The sequence below is a fragment of the Capricornis sumatraensis genome, chromosome X, assembly GCF_032405125.1.
Source record: "Capricornis sumatraensis isolate serow.1 chromosome X, serow.2, whole genome shotgun sequence".
NCBI lineage: Eukaryota > Metazoa > Chordata > Mammalia > Artiodactyla > Bovidae > Capricornis > Capricornis sumatraensis.
This window is the reverse complement of record NC_091092.1, coordinates 55,729,143-55,749,786: the sequence shown is the minus strand read 5'-3', so window position 1 is coordinate 55,749,786 and position 20,644 is coordinate 55,729,143. Positions and strand designations below refer to the sequence as shown.

General features: G+C 41.4%; 1 protein-coding gene across 1 annotated transcript in view; it reads right to left on the bottom strand.

Moving 5' to 3' along the window:
- Positions 1-20,644, bottom strand: part of AFF2 (ALF transcription elongation factor 2) — a 387,822-nt gene that overhangs the window by 194,022 nt on the left and 173,156 nt on the right. Inside the window, exon 5 of the mRNA XM_068963139.1 lies at positions 8,252-8,296. Within this exon, the coding sequence (XP_068819240.1) occupies positions 8,252-8,296 (45 nt within the window). The remainder of the gene's footprint in view (positions 1-8,251; positions 8,297-20,644) is intronic.

Sequence of the window (20,644 nt, the reverse complement as noted above, 5' to 3'; positions counted from 1 at the left end):
TTAAATATAAAGATGATTTCTATATATTTATTTTGCATACTGAAACTGTGGAAAATTGTATTGTTCATAACAATAGTTTTGGTTCTCTTGGGGTTTTCAGGAAAATAATATATATATAATCTACAAATAATCATTTTACACATTCTCTCCTATTTTAATACCCCTTATTTCTTTAGTTTGTTTAATCACCTTGGTTAACCTCCAGAACAATATTAAATAATAAGGATGATAAAGAATATCTAGTCTTTTTCTTAACTATAATGGGAATGTCTCCAGACTTTCTCCGTGAAATGTGACACTAGATTTTGAGTTGAGATGGATATATTTTATCATATTAATGATGTTTCCATCTATTTCTATCTATCAAGTTTAAGTGTTGAGTTTTGTCAAGTATCTATTAGCATTGACAAAGATGATCATGTATTTTTTTCTTTCTTATTCTACTCATAAGAGACATTATATTAATGGATTTCTTAATATTGAACCAGCTTTATATTCCTGGAATAAAATCCACTGGTACATATCCTTTAAAACACTATCTGATTCTCTTTGTTAATATTTCATTAAAGAAATTTGCATCAAGATTCACAAGGGATATCATTCTGTAATTTTCCTTTTTATATGCTGTTTTTGTCAGATTTTGGTATCAATATTATGTATTAGTTTAGCTTTTCTAAGAAAAATACTTTGCAAATGTTTCTTATTCTATGTTCTGGAACAGCTGAGCCACATTATACCTTAATGGTTTGGTTGAATTTCCCTATGAAATCTGGGAGAGATGATTTGATTTCAGTAATGGGCAGGATAAGTCTCCATCTCATTGATAGTGATAACTCTATTTAGATTTTCTCTCTTTTGAAGTCAATTTCAGTTGATTATGATTATATTTCACTAGAAAAATCATCCATCTCATCTAGATGCTTACATTTATTTGTACATAGGTTAGTAAATTGTTATTCATGATTATTTAATTTTCTCTGTATCTGGGAGATTATTTTTCTTTATCCTGCCTTGTTTCATGTTTTGTGCTTTTGATATTTTTTTTTCTTGATAAGGATACCAAATTATTTATTGCTGTTTCTCTTTTTTAGGGAAAAATACAGATCTTAAGTGTGCTAATTTTAATAATTTTCTGTTCGTAATCCATTACTTTGTAGTTCTTTATTTATGTACTTTTAAAATAGCATCTTTAAGCTCTTGTAGCACTGCTGTGGCTCTTGTCTTTTAGATAAAACTGCTTCATTTTCAAACAGTTCATGCTACTTTACTGGTCACAGCTTCAATCTGTCCCGTAGCAACATTTTTTCTGCTACATAGCTTTGCATAGCTCTATTCTGAAGGAGATCAGCCCTGGGATTTCTTTGGAGGGAATGATGCTGAAGCTGAAACTCCAGTACTTTGGCCACCTCATGCGAAGAGTTGACTCATTGGAAAAGACTCTGATGCTGGGAGGGATTGGGGGCAGGAGGAGAAGGGGACGACCCAGGATGAGATGGCTGGATGGCATCACGGACTCGATGGACGCGAGTCTGATGAACTCCAGGAGTTGGTGATGGACAGGGAGGCCTGGCGTGCTGCAATTCATGGGGTCGCAGAGTTGGACACGACTGAGAGACTGAACTGAACTGAACTGTACTGATTCTTTTTTGATTATTAGTAATGTTTTTAGGGACAGGCATTCTTCTTGGATCAGTTATTTGCAGGATGTTTTTATGGAAGTGGGGGCCATAGTTTAATACCAGACTAGCAGGCATTCACTTCTGAATTCCAGGATGTGTGACCAAGTGCTTGGGCTTTTACTTCTGCCTTATCATGAGACATCAGCTCTGTAGGCTGCTCTCCAGCAGCATCTGGCTTTTCCACCTTTTCTCAGCAACAAAATGCTTTCCACAAATGTGGATTAATCATGTAACTTCTCATTCAATTTTACCTTTCCTACTTCTCAAAATCTGCATGTCTCAGAGTTGGTCCGCAAAACTTCCCATCACAAACCTTTAAGCCCACTCCCATTATTGCAATATCATTTTTGTCTTCTGTGGTGTGCCACTGAAGATCAGTGCCTCATCATCTATGCCCCAGATCTATGACCATGGAATCATCTCTTGGATTCTTCTCTGTTTGATCTTTACAAAATTGTGACTTTGGCTTATGGATGTCTTCTAGTTAGAGCAATTTTGGAGTTTACATTTCTTTTTCTCATTCTCCATAATACTTTTTGGTGATCAAAAAGAGAGTGGAGCAAATCATGCTTGATGCTTTCATTACAACTCTAAGATGCCTATCAAACTGATTTTGAGAGGCTAGTTTCTCCATGCATTTTTCAGAGACACTGGTTTTACCTTTACACAGATGCAAACAGAGTGGTTAACCTTTTTGCATTATAATAGTTTTCCCAACCCAATCCCACTAACACAGCTAGGACAAAAAGACTGGTTCTTAAACAACAGTTGGAAGCTATTACTTCTTTCAGATAAGCCTAGACTGCTTTTTGGCAAACTAATACATCATTTCATTACCATCCCAGTACATCCCAGATAGAGAAAGCAGGTGTAAATTCTACATGTGGCTTAAATTCTCACCTGCTTTCATTCAATTCAATAGAAAATAATAAATCACCATATTCAGAAAAGAAACAGGTTGACAGAAAATAGGCTTAGTTTTATACCATACCCCAAATATATACAAACTTATATATTTACTCAGCTATTTTAAAGGGCCTACTCTTACTCACTCCCTGGACAGCTAAATGCTCAATTGCTAAGTTACTGGTATTTGACATCATCTCTTCCCTGACATGTCCAGGGTTTGACAGGTTCCCATGATTCACTGGGCCAGTCACCTCGTTACTCATGTTACTCATTTACCCAACAACGTCTGGATAATCATTTAAAATTCACATCATACACTAGCTGCAAACCCTCAGATTCCACATGAAAATATTTGTTCTGCTTGACGGGCTCTAAGAGCATTTGGAAGCCCACTGGATGTCTTACCTATATTGTTCACATAATAGTTGTTATAATTAAATTTATCATCTTTCTTCTGGGTTGGTTTGTATATAAGAAAAGAAGAAATGATTACTGGGAGGCAAATAATGGGTAATATCTCTTATGGGCCAATTTGGTTCCATGAATAGCTCACCTCACACATGCATAGTATGTATTAAGTCCATTAGTGCTTTGAATTAACTTCAGAAAAGGTAATACTCCACATACTTTACCCAGTCAAGGGCATTTTCACCTGCTGACAAATTTACATATTTCCCAATGTCATTAGGTAAGAGCTAGTCATCAGAATAGCAGAGGTGCAATCAGTAGTTAGTTCATTTATTTGACTTCATCAATGTTAACACTAATTATAGTCTAAATTATATTTAGCAATTGTTGTCTTTCTTAGACAGAAAACTATATTACTATTTCAAGAAACTATAATTTTGAAAGTCCACAGCAGAATAGGATAGATGCTTTTCGAATCATCCTGGAAGGATTAGTATTTAAGATGGCTATATAGAAAATCGTTTGCATGATTCCAATTTGAATATTATTTATACATTAATTTGACAGGATATAAAATCAATTGCCTAATTATTGGTTAAATTTATCGAAGAAATTCTACTGAAAGGTGCTTGATTATGCTGCATAGTTATGATAATATAATCAAATTTCCTTTCAGACATAATTGTCTGACCAATTTTGCTTCCAGATCCAATTCCTCCCCCCCCCACTCTTGAGATGGGCTTTTTCACTGTTTCCCCTTTAAAAGTAAAAAAACAGCAAGGACTGTACATGGTCATCCTGTAATATTTGGTAAGTCCTTTCCACACTAAAACTGTGTACTTAAACACAGTTCAATAATATACTTGACAATATACTTACTTAATAAGCAGAACTGCAATAACTTAGAATGCTGTAAACACAGACCATGCTGCAATCAAAAAGAGGTGCCCATGTCGGTGTTTACAAACCTGATCCATATGGCAGATTTGTAAGATGCTACAGTTTATCAAATCAAGTTCCCTAAATCCTAGCTAGCAAATTCAGCATCCCTCATAAACAGTGAATTACCCATACAGATGTTTGCTTATGAAATTATCAACTATGGAAGGTACTCTGCTAGGAAACACAATCTGTTCGGCATCATATTGAAGAGAAGCGCTGTATCTGCATTTTTGACTCTTGAAAGGATGTAATTGATAGTCTGTTGATATTTTTAAGTAAATTCTTGCTAAGAACAAATAAATCATACCATTGCAGAACAAATAATCATTGAGCATGCATCCTCAGCTAGTAGCATTTAGTACATGCTGCTCTCCTTGGCTTAACTCTACCAGAAATGATTACTCTAGGACCCATAAAACCCTGCAGAGCTAGAAAAGAAGCTGCTGCTGCCACCCAGATTATTACATATGAGCAGCTTAGGAATCTCTCATATGATAAATGAATTGTAACTGCAGAACGCCTTCACTAGGGCCAGAGTTGTTATTATTTTTCATTTCTGTTTGTACTCAAGGGTAGCTTGACTCTAAAGAGAAAATGACATGCTGATGGAAACAGGTACGCAGGCTTGACTGCACTGCACAGACTGCTGCCTTTAAGTTTCTGATCTGTAAAATTTATAATAAGCAATAATATTACTTGACAAGAAGCACAGCCATCTGAATTTTCACAGCTTGTCTGATGGGAGAAGGGCAGGTGGCAGGAAAGGGCAGGTGGTGGGAAAGGTGTTGTGGGCTGGTGTATTCTGGTTTGTTGGAGAAACTATGTGGAACTATTTTGGCAGAATTCAATGTGTACGAATTAAGGAAGCAATAGAAGCGGAAATGAGCTGTTGGTTGATGCCATTTTAATGTCAATCATAAAACAGACCAGAGCTTATGAAATAAGGGTGGGTTCAGGTAAGCCTACAGGAACAGAAAGCAGAAGGAATGGACAGCATGAGGGTCACTGAAGCCAGTTGTTTTCCCTGGGAACAAATTACTCAACTTCTCTTGGTATCTATAATAAGCAACTAATAACACAATCTTTCAGCTTTGTTGCAAAAAGTAAATGACATGAGGTACTTAAGAACTCTAAATGCATAAAGTGGCACAATACTATTAATATTTTTAATTAGTAGCAGTAATTTGTTATTGCTACGGTTGTATTATCTGAAATGAGATTTGAAAATATTCAAAATGGTCGGAAGAAAGAACTCATTTCTAAGACTGGCTCGAATTACGTTAGTTTGCTGAGATCCCCAGTTAAGAGTTGCTGGAAGTAAGTCTGCCAAGCCACCCAGGCCATTTGTTTTGAATCCAGAGCTTCTCATCGTAGGTTTGTCACAGGGCAGTGGACAGTTAAGTGCAAAGTGAAGACGACATTCTCCTTCTGCTTCTGCCATATTCTAGCCTTACCCACAGAGGCAGGTCATGTATAACCTCTCTGGGCCCCAATTTCCTGAAATAATTAGGGACTACCGTGTTTCCTGTGATCAAAATAAGAGAATGAGGTTCAAGTACTCTAAAATGCAGTCACGTGCTAGGACACAAGGTCACCATATCAGGGTGAGTGGGCCCTGGAAGACCAGGCAACATGGGTTCTGGGGTAGAATGAGAAGCTGCCCCAGTGTGGTAAGAGAGGGAGGAAAGTGGGTCTGAAGGGGAGAAATGGTGAGAGGAACCTTCAAAGGAAGCCCACTAGTTTGAATTTGAACAGAGTTTTGAAAAGAGGGGTGGGGTGCCAAAATCCAATACCTTAGGCTAAAGTATTTCCATTGCCTGAGTACTGAGGGGCTGAGAGCAGGGAGAGGCCAGTTGTGTCGCACTTGGTTAGTTAAAGACTGACCCAGTGTGAGATGAAGTGGCTTGGCCTGACGGGCTGTAGAGGGTAAAAATGGGGAGTCAAGGAGGTGGGGAAATTAGGTGAGTGGACATGTGCACACTTTACAGACTCTTTCGTGGTGGGAGGAGGGCGGTGGGGAGGATAAGGAATGATGCCCTGTTTCCCAAACGAGGAAAGTGAAAAGCCCTACAGTTAGGAAGTGATATCATGTCAGGAGCAAGTGGAGGCAAGATCTTACCTGGAGCTAGTATGCCTTCCTCCACAGAGCCCCCTTCACTAAGAAAGAGAGAGTGTGACCTCACTCTGGACTCTGCTTAAGTGGAAAAGCATTGAGGGGGTCAGAGAGAAGAGGAGAGACAGAGAAAAGTTACCTCCCCACCCTCGCTAGAAGGAGGCAGATGGGGAGCAAGGTGACCACCAGACTTACTATGGAATTGTCCACAGGGCTCCAAGGCCTGCAAACAGGCACGTGAACTTGCCAGAACAAAAAATGTTCAGTAAGCTCTCTGTGTGCCATGTAATGTGGTTTATAAAAATTTAAGAATAAGCCATAAAATCTGAGATATAAACTTCAGAAAGCTGATTTTCATTTCAAGCATGGGGATTGAAATATGTCATTCTTCAATAAAGGAAAGCCTCCTCATTAATGGTATTGCCAATAAAACAAAACAAAACAAAAAAGCCCCCCAGAATTCTATACAATCTATAGCCCTTCAAAAAAAAAAAAAAAGCCATTTCTCTAGATTCTCTTTCAAGAACAACAGAAAGTCTTTTGTTACTTTCTTAAAGGGTGCTATCTTTTATGAGCTTATTAAGGGAACTACTTTTCTTTCAGTGTTTAAGTGACATTCTGTTGTTTCTCTAAGTGGCTCTTCCAGCAGACTGGAGTTGCCAGGCTCCGCCAGGTGTCCAGCTGTCTTTCCTAGCTCAGTCACTGTATGGGCCACCTAGGCACTAGAGCTGGGCTGCTCTGAAGTGGAGAATTTCAACTGTCACAAATGAAGTGGTGATTGTGAAATGGGTCTGACATTCTTTGGGAAGTTCAGAAAAGACCATGGCCTTAATTTGGAAAAGCAAGACTCCTGTAGGGACTAAAGGGAGAGCTTTATTTCAGCATCACCTTTTTTTAAAAAAGGCAGGTGGCCAGGACCCTCACAGTCTGGTATATTGGTTACATCAGAGACATCTACACCTGAGGCAGGGAGCAAGTGGCTGGGTTCCCAGGGTGCATCACACTGTGGATTTCACAGCAGCTGCCCACGTTCCCTGCCCCCCGACCCAGATCCTAGGGACAAATGCCATCAGACTCTTCTCTTTAACAGTCAACAACAACAATCGATCTTGGGCTGAAAAAAGGCGCACGAATATTCACAGTAGGGGAAATCAGATGGCCAGTCAGCTAGATGACAAACAGGTTTCTGCTCTTTTTATTCCTTTGGGTGTATTTCCACAGGGTTTGCTTCCAGCACTAAGGCACTTAGCAGGGGGTGTGTCGGGGGAGCAGAGGAGACTTGGGTAAGTGACTAAAGGGGATGCAGCATTTTCACTGGCACAGAGGTTGTTTTCTTTCCTCAATGGAAAGCCGGAACAGTTTTATCTGGGCTACACTGACCATTTCTCATAATAAGGAGGATTTATATACAGCTAGACAGCTTATAAGGGAATTAAGACAGGCATTACTCTCCTCTTTTACAGACAAGGAAGGGAGATTCAAAAAGATGAAGTTATCTGTCCAAATCACAGAAGTGACAACTGCTGGAGACAGAACTCACTCCACAATTCCGATTCTTCATCACCTTAAGATGCCAGCAGCCAGAGATGGGAGGGAAATACATACTTCTGCCTTGGCTTTGGTTTTTCCTTTTGGTTTAATTACGTATTTTGGGAGAGGTCTTTCGCAGCTCTGTGCTGCCTCCATGCCATTCTCATGAACCAAGTCACTCCCATGAGGAACATTTCCCACGACTTGCCATCATTCTCAACTCTCTCCTCATCTCCTCCCCTCCCTCCACCCTGCCACATCTCATCCATTCATTGCAGGCCATGATCTCCATGACCCGGTCCCATCAACGATGTAACGTGGGGCAGCAATGAGGCTGACCTGAGATCCCAGAGAACAAAAAGGCAAAGGTTGCGGGTAGGATGCTTGAATAAGGAACACTTCCCAAAGGAGGTGGGAAGTCTCTGTTCAAGACCTCAAAAGAAAGAGCCAGAATGATGCAAGAAGGAAGCAGATCAGGAGACTAGCTTGACTAGCGAGGGAAAGGAGGTGAGAAATGAGACAGGAGATGTAAACAGAAGAGTCTTGAAGTGGAATGCAAGGATTTCCCCATCATGACACTCCTGGAAACAGAAGAGGAATTACTTTAAGCAGCTTAAGCAGATATATTACTTCATTATTCAAAGACAGAGAAATAGAGGTTTAAACTCACCCGCAAGATTTCTTCAACACAGCTTGGGTCACTGGGAAGGCTTACCTAAAACAAAATAAGCAAACAAAGAAAAGAAAATGAAGCATAATCTAGTTATTCTCAGCAAAGCGGATAGTATAATATTTTACCCTGTGGGAAAAATTGTAAAGAAAGTAAATATAGCAGTAGATGTGGATTTTCCTCCCTAGTAAATACAATGCAGTAAATATCAGCAAATGACCAATTTTGTTTTCCTTTAATGAAGCAGTAAGACCACAGTGCAAGATGAGGAGACAGTCTTGTTCTGTCACCAATTTGCTCTGAGATGTGGAGCCATCCTCCCCCATCACCTGGGCTTCTTTTTGTTCATCCTTCCAGAAAAAGAGCTCACCTTCCTGGTCCTTGAGGCCTCTTCCACGCTCTGACATAGTAGTTCACCATATTATTCATAACCACAGATTTGTAAAAGAGGACACCTATATGAAACAGTTTTGTGACTAAATTAAGTCCCCTTTTAATTCAGGAATCCAATCAGATGCCTACAATTCTTGTCCGAAACACCAAGGCCAAACTCTTGTGTAAATTGCACGCTTGCCCTGGCACGCAGAATCTCACAAATATCCACACTGAATGCCATGGGCTTTTTTTTCCTCTCAGTGTGACTCACACCTTTCTAATCAATCAAAATTCAACCAACTAACAGAACCGTACTGAGGACTTACTCCGTGTCTGGCACATGTGTTTTCCTCCAGGAGCTCCATAGTCGGTGAAAGTAAGAAGTCAAATGCCAAAGAGTGACATCAAATCAATTAGCTGGGCATGATGAGGGACCTGGGAGGGGGACCACTACCTAGAGGAAGGCCTACGGGGCATGCTGTCACCTGTGCAGGTACAGGCATTCCCCCAAACCTTCCGAACTCTCTCCTTCACACCATTACCCCCTCCAGGTTGGCAATTTGATCACCTCCAATTCCCTCCAGTTCCAGTAGGGAGAACATTTGGTCTCTTTCATTCATTGCCTTGGGAGGTGAAAGGCCAGTCCTGTAAAGAGAGCACTGCCACAGGGGCTATAGGTTCCAGGTCTCTCACAAGGACAATTAAGTCCCAATCCTCTAGTTACTCTGATAGATTCAGGTCTAAATACAACTATATTTGGGGAAATGGGGGAGAGAATATGGCATCAGTTGCCCTCAATCTTAAAAAAATACAATTATCAGTAGCATTAAATAAGCATAACAATCACTCCTGTACATGCTGATACATTAATTTCAACCAGTGTGCATTCTTCTTCTTCTTTTTTTTTTCTTCTTCTCCATATAAAAGTTGCTGTTCTAAGCACCAGAAAATCCCTAGTGGGGATTAGAGAGTCACCAGCAATGACGGGGCCATCTAGCCTGAGTCAACTGGTATGGTTCCAGTGTACATGTGTTATCCTGGTGTCCCATTTCATCCTCAAAAATGTCCTGATTTGGATGATAAATTATATAGTCCTCCTTCCAAGAACACAAATACTTGAGTACTGAGTGGAAAGAACAGTAGAAGGAAAGGCTGACAAACTGGCCAGGCAGACATTGTAAAGAACTTTAAATACAGGTTTTTGATAAGCAACCACAGGTGGTTTGATCTAGCAGAGTTGATTCATTCATTCATTCAACAAATCTTTTTTTAAGGGTCAGGCACTGAGCCACCAGGCTCATGTTCGACAAAGATGCAATGGGAAGAAGCAAAAGGAGACACAGTTTCTCCCCTCGTGGAGTTTGCAGACTCAGGAGGAAGGGAGGTGTGAAGAATCACAGTTAACAGACCATTATAACCACTCCTGCAAAATGAAATGTTCTGTGTCCAAATAAGTGTAGACCACCTTCCCTCTTGGCAATCCATGATGCAGATTAAAGGCTCTGAGATATCTATCAAATCAGTTTAAAGCAGCATATTCCCAACTTTCTTGACATTGAATTGTTGGGGTTTTAGTTCTCTCTCTCTCTCTTTTTTTTTTTTTTTTTTTTTCAATTAACAATGATCACTGTTCCATAGAATGGGTGTTTGCCGAATATAAGCTAGAAGAGACTGGTCTAACATATTACAGGATTATAGAACTCAACTGATGATTCATAACAGCAAATAAACTCTCATTTCATCACTCAAGGATCCAGCAACTGTATTTTCTAAGACAGTTGTTGAATTAATGTATATCTTCCTGAAACACAAAGGTCAAAATGATTATAGCCAAGACTTAAATTTTCAGTATAGTTGTTGCACTGAATCAGCTGGGCTGCCCAAGCTAAACATATATGACTCAATCTCACAAAAAAAGTCTTAGTTTTTTCTTTTTCTATGAAAACACACAAATGTTAACTTTGGAATAAAAATAGGAAAAAATGTCAGGAACATGCAGACACAGCAAGAACATTTGCCTATGTGTCTAAAGAGTTGAGTGGGAGGCCTGGCCCTATCCCTCAAGAACAGGACTTTATCACCTAACCCTCTGAATTCCAGTTTGCCCAACTATAAAAATAAAATTAAGTACAATAAAAGAATGATAATAATAATACCAGCTGTTTTCAAATCTCACAGGGTTTCTGTGAACAGCAAATGAAATATAAGGTATGCAAACCTGCTTTGTAACTGGAAAAGACCCACGCAGTGCATCAGGTTATGAGCCCCTGCCCTGCTGGTCTCCTAACTGCGTCTTCTGAAGCCCAGTCTTCTTGTCTGCTCAAGGTAAGATCTGACTCACTCTTGCCAACTGCAAATATCATCTCTACACCTGGTATTATAAATATCCATTTCCTTATGGAGAAATGCTGTCAAAATACAAAGAGTTGTGGACTCTGGGGAAGAACTCTGCAGACACAGGCAGGCAAAGAAATATGCATCCATACCGAGTGTTCAGATTTTTTTTTTCTTTTTCAGAAAATACTGGAATCCAGCATTGACATGGAGTCACCAGTCCCACAAACTCATCTAGCCCTGCCCTGCGGATGTTTTCACCGCCAAGACCACTCATTTGAGCTGTATTTCCCCCCTCCCCTGCAAATGCTTTTGAATTAACCAGTGAGCATTTCCTCTGTGCCTAGAAGAGTGCTGGGCGAGGGGGGTCAGCGACACAAAGAACTATCAGACTTGGCTACTTTCTCTCAGAGGTAAACGTCTAGATGGGACAGGAAAACAAACAATTAGAGACCCACTGGGATGTACATTGTAAGGTGGTGGTGACAAGGGTAATAGGATCACATTCATTCGCCCGTCCGCCTATTCATCAGTTCTCCCATTTATTTCTTTAGACAACAAATCCTGATTGAGCTCACACTGTGCTCAGGATGGTTCCAGGGGAGGATTTAAAGACACCAAAGGCAACGTAATTTCTTCCTTTGCGGCTCCATGTAACTTGGGGGAGACAAACAGTTACGGAAGAAACAGACAATACGGAACAGGAGGTCTGACTTGGGTGTCAGGGAGAGAGTACCTACCGGGTTCACGGACAGAGCCACGTCCGACAGGAGCTCCCAGCCGCCGAGGTCCCCGCCGTAGTCCTCGCCCCACAAGGGGGTGAGAGGCCAAGGATCTGACATGGCCAAGCAATGCCGGGCCACTCTGCACTCTGGACAGAAGCTGGGCTCAGGCTGAGGGCTCGGCCCCAGCTGCCCGTTGCTCTCTCCGTCTGTCTGTCTGTCTCTCACAGCCCTCCTCCTCTCGCAGGAACTGTGGAGGAGTCACTCGGACAGGTGTGACAGGAGACAGGAGGAGAACTAGTGGGGACACTGGGATTAGAACTGCCGCCCGATGAGTTGCCAAGCAGCCGCTTAATTCCAGAGCCACCTTCCCTCCCTTTCAATGCACTCTTGAGTATTCAGATAGTCCACAAAGCGCAAGTTAGCCACTCAGAGCCTGCGTCCCTGTGCATCCCCCTCTCCGCCCCCTCCTCCAGGAGCAGACAGCAAGCGGCATGCCGCCCGGGAGGCTGTGCTCTCACTCCTGGCCCCAGACGACCCTCTCTCTCAGGCTGGGCACAGATGTGGTCCTCTGAGGGCCAGGAGGGGCGGGCGTCCGTGTCGGGCAGGTGTGAGTTGACCGAGAGCCCTCCCAAGTGCCTACCCTCTCTGCGTGTGACAGTGCAGGCGGCCACCGCATGTAGCCACAGGCAGACCACGCACAGATCATCTGCCTGGTGATCAAGACATATCCTAGGAAATAATCAAGGTACCTTTAAATCATCAAATATTCAATTAATTGAAGCAACAATAAATGAATTGCATAGGATATTTTAATCATTCTGGAATTAATCAGTTTGGAGCATACTTCTTGGCGATTAGGGTAATACGAGATATCAAAAATACCATGATTGTGGCATTGAGAGACACTAATAGAAAACATGAAGATTCATGTGAAACATTAAAAGAGTCATGATCATCACATAGTTAACTGGGGGGAGTGTGATGCATGTCTCTGAGCACATTATTATTAAGGGATTGCGAGGGAAGAGAGGTCAGTTTTTCTAAAATCATCCTTTTGCCATCAAAGTGCCCTATTCTACCCGCATTTCACCTTGACAAAGACTTCGCCCAGTGAAAGTCACAAATCTCACGTTTAATTGCCAGTGAATGCCTGGATTCTTCCAACAAGCGCAAGTGACACTGAGTGACACATCACTAACACCAAAATCCATGCTACTGGCCCAGTTAAACAATATCCATGACTGACACTGCTGGCAGCTTCCAAACTAATTCCATTTGTATTTTCAATAACAAATTGGCACATTCATCCCCGTGATTGACAGACATTCCCTGACACGGCATTACTAACAAAATGCAAACAGGTTATGATATTCTACTAAGAAATGAGTTTTCCATCTTTTTTAAATGTTTAACCCTCCTGATCAGTCATTTGTGCAAACAAGGAGCAGCAGCCTCTGAAGTTCCTATTTGCACACGATTTGAGATTTCCTTATCTCTCTTCCCCATCCAGCGAGTCCCTGATAAGTTCAGGTTAAGACCTTTCTGTCCCTGGTTTCCTGTCACATCTTAACCTGGCCCTGTTCTAGTTTATATGCATAAGTCTCTGGTTAAACGGGAACAGTTAATATTACATAAACTGCAGACAGAAATCCTCAAGTGATAGAACTCTAATCAAGACAAAAAAGATTTCACAACAGTGACTTGGTCCAGCCAACCAGCTGGACCATTTCATTTTAATATAGCAAAAGTCCTGGGTATCCAAGGACTTGGCGTTTAAAATACTGCTTCCAGCCTATTTTAAAGGGCATCCCATGGGCAAAACACCCCATGTAAAGCCAGCTAATATTCACTATTCCCTCTAAGAAGAGAAGCAAGAAAAAGTAGAGCATGAAGATTAAAGGAATTTATGACTTAACATTTGAAGCCAAGTACAGGAAGTGACCCTGTGTCTAGAACCTTACATGGAACTAAAACTGAAAAGGAGGACTCAGCGATCACATTTTATTTATTTGGGCAAATCAGTAGGATCACTTACCATACTTCCTGGGGGTGTAGAGAGCATGGGCTTTGAAGCTGGACAGACTTGAATTTTAATCCCACCTCTGATACTTGCTCTGTGAACTGGGGCAAGACACTTGAACTTCTTTGAGCCTCTGTTTCTCTGTCTATATAAGGGGAATAAAATTCCACTTCAAGGACTGTATGAGGTTGAGATAAAGTGAGGCATATGAAAGTACCTCCGCCTGGCAGTGGGTGCATCTGAAGCCTCCATCAGCACATTTTATTCTAAGTTCCCTCTAAGGCTTTTGGAAAGCCAGCACCCTGAGCCTTGGGACCACTGAGTACCTAGTTTAGTCCCCTTGTAAACTGGCCCTCATGACATCTTGTGAATGCCACTAATTGTGAAATCCTACTTGGGGGCCCAGCGTATAACGAGCCTCAGGCTGCTGCTCCATCTGGTGGCTCTTACTGAAGGTGACAAAGGAGGCTGGAGATGGGACTTGAGGCGGTAAGACAACAGAAAGCCAAGGGGGAGTGGGGGCGGGGTGGGGGAGGGGAAGGGTGGGCTTCATTAGGTATGGGCAACAGCAGAATGCATATGCAGAAAGGCCCATCATCAGCCCGAGGAGGACCTAAGGGCAGATGCAATTTAAAGTGAACAGTGCTTAATTCAGTGGGCTCTGAATAGCCATTAGCTCACTGTTCATTTATTTGGTCTAATAACTAGTTTCTATAGAAGAATGAGGTATAAACGGGGAGGGGGGTGACAGTCTTAAAGAAAAATAAGGTACACGTCTAGAAAGATTACACTAGGAAACCAAGAGCCCGTCTGGAAGATGCTGGCTGCCTGAGCCCCAGTTCCCCTAGGACGCCCTGCCTCTAGTCACCTGAGCTGGGCAGGGAGGTCGCTCTGTTGGCTGTCACTGCTCCTAGACACATGCCTGGGCTGTGCCGGGTGGGCTCCCCAGGGACAGAGCCCCTCCTCCCCCATTCTCCAGGCCTCATCTAGGTGCCTTAATCTCGCTGCTCTCACTCAAGCTTCACCCTCCTCCTTCTCTCATTGCTGGCTTCCCACACTCTGACCCAATTTGCTTGCCCCTTCTTGCCTGTGCTCTTCTCAGCCTTCTGTTTGCTCTGTGTCTGCCCTGCAACCCAGAGACCTTCCAGCCATGGTCCCTGCCTTTTGAAATTCCTAGGCATGCCCAGGACTCCTCAGGGCTCACAAGATGCCCACTTCTGGCCAGTCCAGGTCCTAGCGCTGAAACCAAGGACTGTTTAAGATCAAAGTCTTGATTCCATAAAATCCCTACTTAGGGCCCTCCTATTAACATTACTGGCTATCTTGTGTGCAGGTCCATGATCTCTTCTACTAAAAGAAGATATTGTAAAAATACAGATGTGCAGAGTGGAGTCATGTAAGACAATTTCTGAACCACTATCCTTGGTCATTGTAAACAAAGTTAACACACATGATCTAAATATATAAAAAAGATGCATCAGGAAGCAAATTTACTTTCGAATTTTGTCAACTGAAGAGTGAATGTTGGGGTTTTCAGAGTTTTTTTATGCTCCTGACAGTTCCAGGAACAATCATACTTCATAGCAATTACTGATAAATATGATCTTAAAAGTCATGAAAAGGAAAACATCCCGATAAGTCAGGAAATACTTCCCTGTCCAAGTTTTACAACTAACTAGATGTTTTATTTGGGACAGTTCATTGCCTCACTCTCCAGGTGACACAACCATGGCATGGGATCTGTTACAAGAGTCAGTGCCTTGTACTTCACAAAACTAATAGGAGGTCTACATATGATTACTCCTTCTTGTTCTGAAAGGACATTACAGAAGCAACAGCCAAAAGGTAGGAAGGACATAAGTTCCAAAAGTTACATATCTGTCATACACGATATGACAACAAACTTATCCCACCATCAAACAAACTCACACATACCATTCGTCTTACATTTCCTATTTTGCCACAGAATAACAGCACTTTCACCTTGGAACTTTCAGTTGCCAAGTAAGATGATCCTCTCAGGTATATTTTGGGTTCTATGATTTTATTCACCTTCTATTTTGTCCTGTTCTATTACATGTATTTTACTCTATGTAGTATCTACTTCCCAACTCCAGTGATTTTCTCACTGAAGCTAATTGTCAAAACCTGGGTGCATTTCCTCTTCTCTTGCTGACAGTTTTCAAATTCATGGAGAATGCAAACTAATTTTTATACTAACTAATACAAACATGAGAAAGCAGGCAAGTCTTATGTAACATGACAGGCAGCATACCTGTGCCATAGGCCTCATCTGTGAAACTCGTTTCACACCCCAGTCATCCTAAGATGAAACTGAACCAGAAGACCATTTACTGTCCCTTGTGTGAGGAGTCCACATTTCACATGGCACAGCATCTGATCCATCTTGCGTGATGCATTTCAAAGCACCCATGAATTCTTAGGAGCAGCCAGGGAGGAAGCAAGCCAAGCAGGCAAGTGTGGTGTCCCAGGAACCTGGAGAAGAAAGTGCTTCAAAGGAAAATAAACCATTCAGTGAGATAAGGATGCAGAATGGACCGTTGGGTTTGGTATGATCTAGACCATTGGCCACACTGGGCAGAGCTGTTTCAGTCGCACGCTGACTGGAGTGTGCTAAGAAGGGAGTGGGAGGGGTGGATGCAGAGAGCGGAGAAACAATTCCTGCTGTGACAGGGAGCAGAGAGATGGGGTGATAGGATGTGGCGATGCAGTATCAAGGTTCTTCTTTGTTTTGTAAGAGGGATGATATTAAGGCCTATTTATATACCAATGGGTATAACTCGGTGGAGAGGCAAAAAGTATCGCAAAAGAAAAAAATTCATGATTGTCAAAGCAAGTCCTTGAGCAGGAGCCAGCAGACTAGGACACAACTGGAGAGGCTGGCCTGAAAGAAGAGCCTGGACACCTTCCATTGTAACAGGAGGGAAGGCAGAATGCCTTAGGTACAGAAGCAGTTGGCTTGGAGAAATTAAAGATGAGAAGATGAAGGGGTACTTGTCTGATTGTATCTATTTTGCTCCATGAAGTATGTGGCAAGGTCATCAGTGGAGAACGGGGTGGTTATTGGAAACTTGAGGAGAAAGGTAAGGTAGAAAATGGTTCTGCTGGAAAATAGGAATGGGGTATGCTGGGAAAGTATAATATAACTCTCTGGCAATGTTTAGGGCAAGAAAGAGCGGGCTATCAGTGAAACACTGAAGGGGATGCTGTATGCCCTCAGTTTGGCAATAAAGGAAGGAGAAAGTGGGGGAAAGAGGAGAATTGGAGGCCAAGTAGCCCCTGGAGATTTAGAAGGAGGTGACACTCTGCTCCCCAGCATTAGCCACTGCACTTTGCAACACTGATTAGCTAATTAACCACAGTTCACAATCCTCCAACTGCTCTCATCTATAGGGGCTTCATTCTGAATGGAACAAGCAGAGCACCCAGGAGCAGGAGTAATGATTTTCTGGGATCCCACAGTGGTGAATTTCCTCACATTACCCAGAAGCCTGGATGAAGGGAAGCCCTGGGCCAAAGATGGCCCTGGGCCTGAGGAATGCCTCTCTAGGGATTAGATGAATTCAGCTCTGTCTGGCAGGAAGTAGAGATTTTGATTAAACTGTATCCTCCTGACAGAGATCATTCTCAGATAACATAGGAAGGAGTTTCCAAATTGTTTAAAGAGCTGTTTTTTAAGTACTCACGTATTTTGTCTTTAAGCAAATGTTTTACCCATTTACTGTTAGCATGAAACATTTTAAAATATGATTCTCTTCTCTAATACATCTTGGATTGACAAGTTCTTCTAAGGATTTATGGTTTCTAAAAGATACAAGACTTCCTCACCGGAGGGGGGATGGGGGAAGGAAATGGGAGCTCAGGTTTTTCTGGTAGCTTCTGAAGACATTTGCCGCAGGCATATGATGGGGTCTTAAATTACGTGCTATAACTCCATTTAGAAAAGAACCTTTTAAATATGTATCTTTGGCTCTTATTTTCTGAGAATCTTTCAGAAATGAAAGGTCTTCCCTTGACATTCACAATCCCTCACCTTAAAGAAACGAACGCCTCTGTCTTCTAAATACACGGCTAATGACTTAAATGTCTCCTTTAAAACAAGAAACCCAGATTTCAGTTTGATTTTGCTCTAGCTACATTTTCCTTAAAGCAAAATCAGTGGAATAGACTTTATAAATTGTACCCACACATGTCCTCAATAAAAAGGTGACAACAGAATACACTTGATAGAAAGTGGCTCCACTTTCAGACAAATCTCTAAGGAACTTGGCGCCTTCTTGACTCTCTAAATCCTGCACTTAGGATTGTCTTAATTGCCAGTGGATGACACCATGATGCCACAGAAACAGACCTACAATTGCTCTTCTCTGACAGTGATGATCTGAGAGAACAAGCCCTGTGCACAAGGAGTGAATCCTCGCCAGCTCCCCTATTATTTATAACTCTAATTAAAGCACTTTTATCTATTAATGCCAAGTGACACTACTAAATATATTCAGGGAAGTTCACATTTTTTCTAGACTTCTGAAATCTCTCAGATCTGTGGTTTAACTGCTCACTAAAATGAAATGATAGCTAAGAATAACTCCCTTCCATTAGATTTATAAATCTCATTAATTAATTCTACATCTCCAATGGTGTAGAGACCAAACTCAACTGCAAGATCTAATTAAAGAGAAGTAAAAAAAAATGTTAAGAAACAACACTGAGATTGAAACACAGAAGTAACTGTTTAGCCTCAAATTAATGAGGCGCTATGCTAAGCAAGCATGTCCATTAATCCCTAATGAGGATTTTAAACACATTAAAACTTCCTAATACAAAATGTTTGCCTTCCTTTTATCCAATAACAAATAAGCTAATAATTTTCTGGCTCTAAATGACACTATTAACTGTCACGGCATGTTTTATTTGACAAACCCTCCATTCAAATACTGTAAAACCAATTAATTTGCCTGCTGTGAAATGTGTTTCTTGATAGCTTTTATGTGATTTTTTTTCTTCTCAAAGAAATGTAAATAGGAGGTCAATGTAGGTGCCTGATTTTGCTTTAAAAAAAATATGCCACCGTAGATATAGGTTGTTTCACCAGTTTGCAATTCAAATGAGTTAAAAGACAACCTCCATTTTCAGGTCACAATCCCAGATTGGTCTCCTGACAAGGAAACCTTGTCAGAATAATATTCTGATTCCCACGAAGAGGGTGTCATATTTGAGAATGGACAGTTGGCAAAATCACTACTTTGTTCAATAATAAATAATGATTCACGACCCTGGCCCTTACCAACCTGGCATGGTTACCTGTCTCCGGCTTTATCCAGCCTTCCCTCAAATACACCTGCATGTGTGCCCAGGAAATAGCTCTCTAAAATTGGAGTTTATTCCTGATGCTTTTATTTGAAAACACCATGATTTGTTACACTTCTTTGTTGGCAGAAAAAACAATTGAGCAAATACAAGAAGTTTCCATTTCTTAAACTTCCCCTGGGCCTTACTTAGTATCTCCAGTTAGCTATAGTATCTCCTTAGCTAGTATCCCCAGGGTCCCATCTGCCCAGCATTTATGGGACTCTCTGAAACTCTTGGCTTATGGAAAGGCACGGCACTTTTCCAGAAGATCACTCTGTAAACACAGACCCTTGATGCCATGTCACTGTCCACTGAAGATCAGAGATGGAATGATACATGGTGTCCCGAGCTTTATGGAGCCGAACAGTTTACACTAATTAACATGAGAAGCATATGCAGGGCCCCCACGATCCTAGCTAGTCTCACTGCCACATGAAAACCAGAGACTGATGATTGCTTAGCTGTGAAAGTAGGCAGGATAAACAGACATCTGGCAGGTGTTTATGATTCCAGGTACAATGAAAACACTTTACTGATACAAATAAAATACATCCAGTGAAATAACCACACTCACTCCTGACCAGGATCAATGTGTTGAGGTATGTCCAAATGCAGTGCTTGGAAAACCTGTTCACATTAAGAAAATTGTCCTAAATGAGAACTATACATCACGTCCACACTATGCACAGTACAATGCACTAAGTGTTATGGGAAATTCGGTAGATGATAAAGAATAAACATCCCACAGGGAACATCTACTCACAAGTAGACAGGACATACATACCGAAAGTGAGAAATGATAGTATAAGTTAGCACATATTTTCTGATCCCTAAATCAGGCACATGCACAGAAGGGGAATTTTAATTTGGGGATGACATGACTTAGATGGCCAAATATGGGAAAGTCCAGACTATCTAATAAGAGGAGGATGAAAATGATTATATCAAATCAGGACTCTCCTAGAAATCCCAGACAAAGCAGTGATACTACTTTTAAAAGACAGATGAATGGTTTTGACAATAACTGTAACAGGAAGTTGCAGGAGAAGAAACTGCCCATGGCTCTGGGGTAGTCAGGCAAGGAAGTGGGACCTGACCTTAACTTTGAGTAAGAGAAGAGATGTATATAGTGAATAGGGCACTGTATAACTTTGGGCTAGCCACAGCTTCTCTAGCTATAAAATCAAAGGGTTAGCTTAGAATCTAGGCTCTAAAGCAACTCCAATCCATTAAAATGAGTTTCAGTCTGTGGTCCAAAGCAAATTAATTTTAAAACTTCTACTTATGTTCACCAGTTGATCTCTAGTTAAAAGAAGTCTCCAATCAAAAGCTATAAATTTTACAGGTACAGAGCCTGTGCCATGATCTACAGAAGTACAAATGTCAAGTCATCCTGGCAAATATTTTCAACATGGAAGCAGATAACACACTTTACGACTTCAGTGGAAACATTAAAATGTGGACAGTACCATTTTTCATATCAGGGAGACTGCAATGACAATTAGATGTCATTTTCAAAAATAACACATTGGCCCCAAAGACAGAGTGCCTCAATTATATGATGGCTTC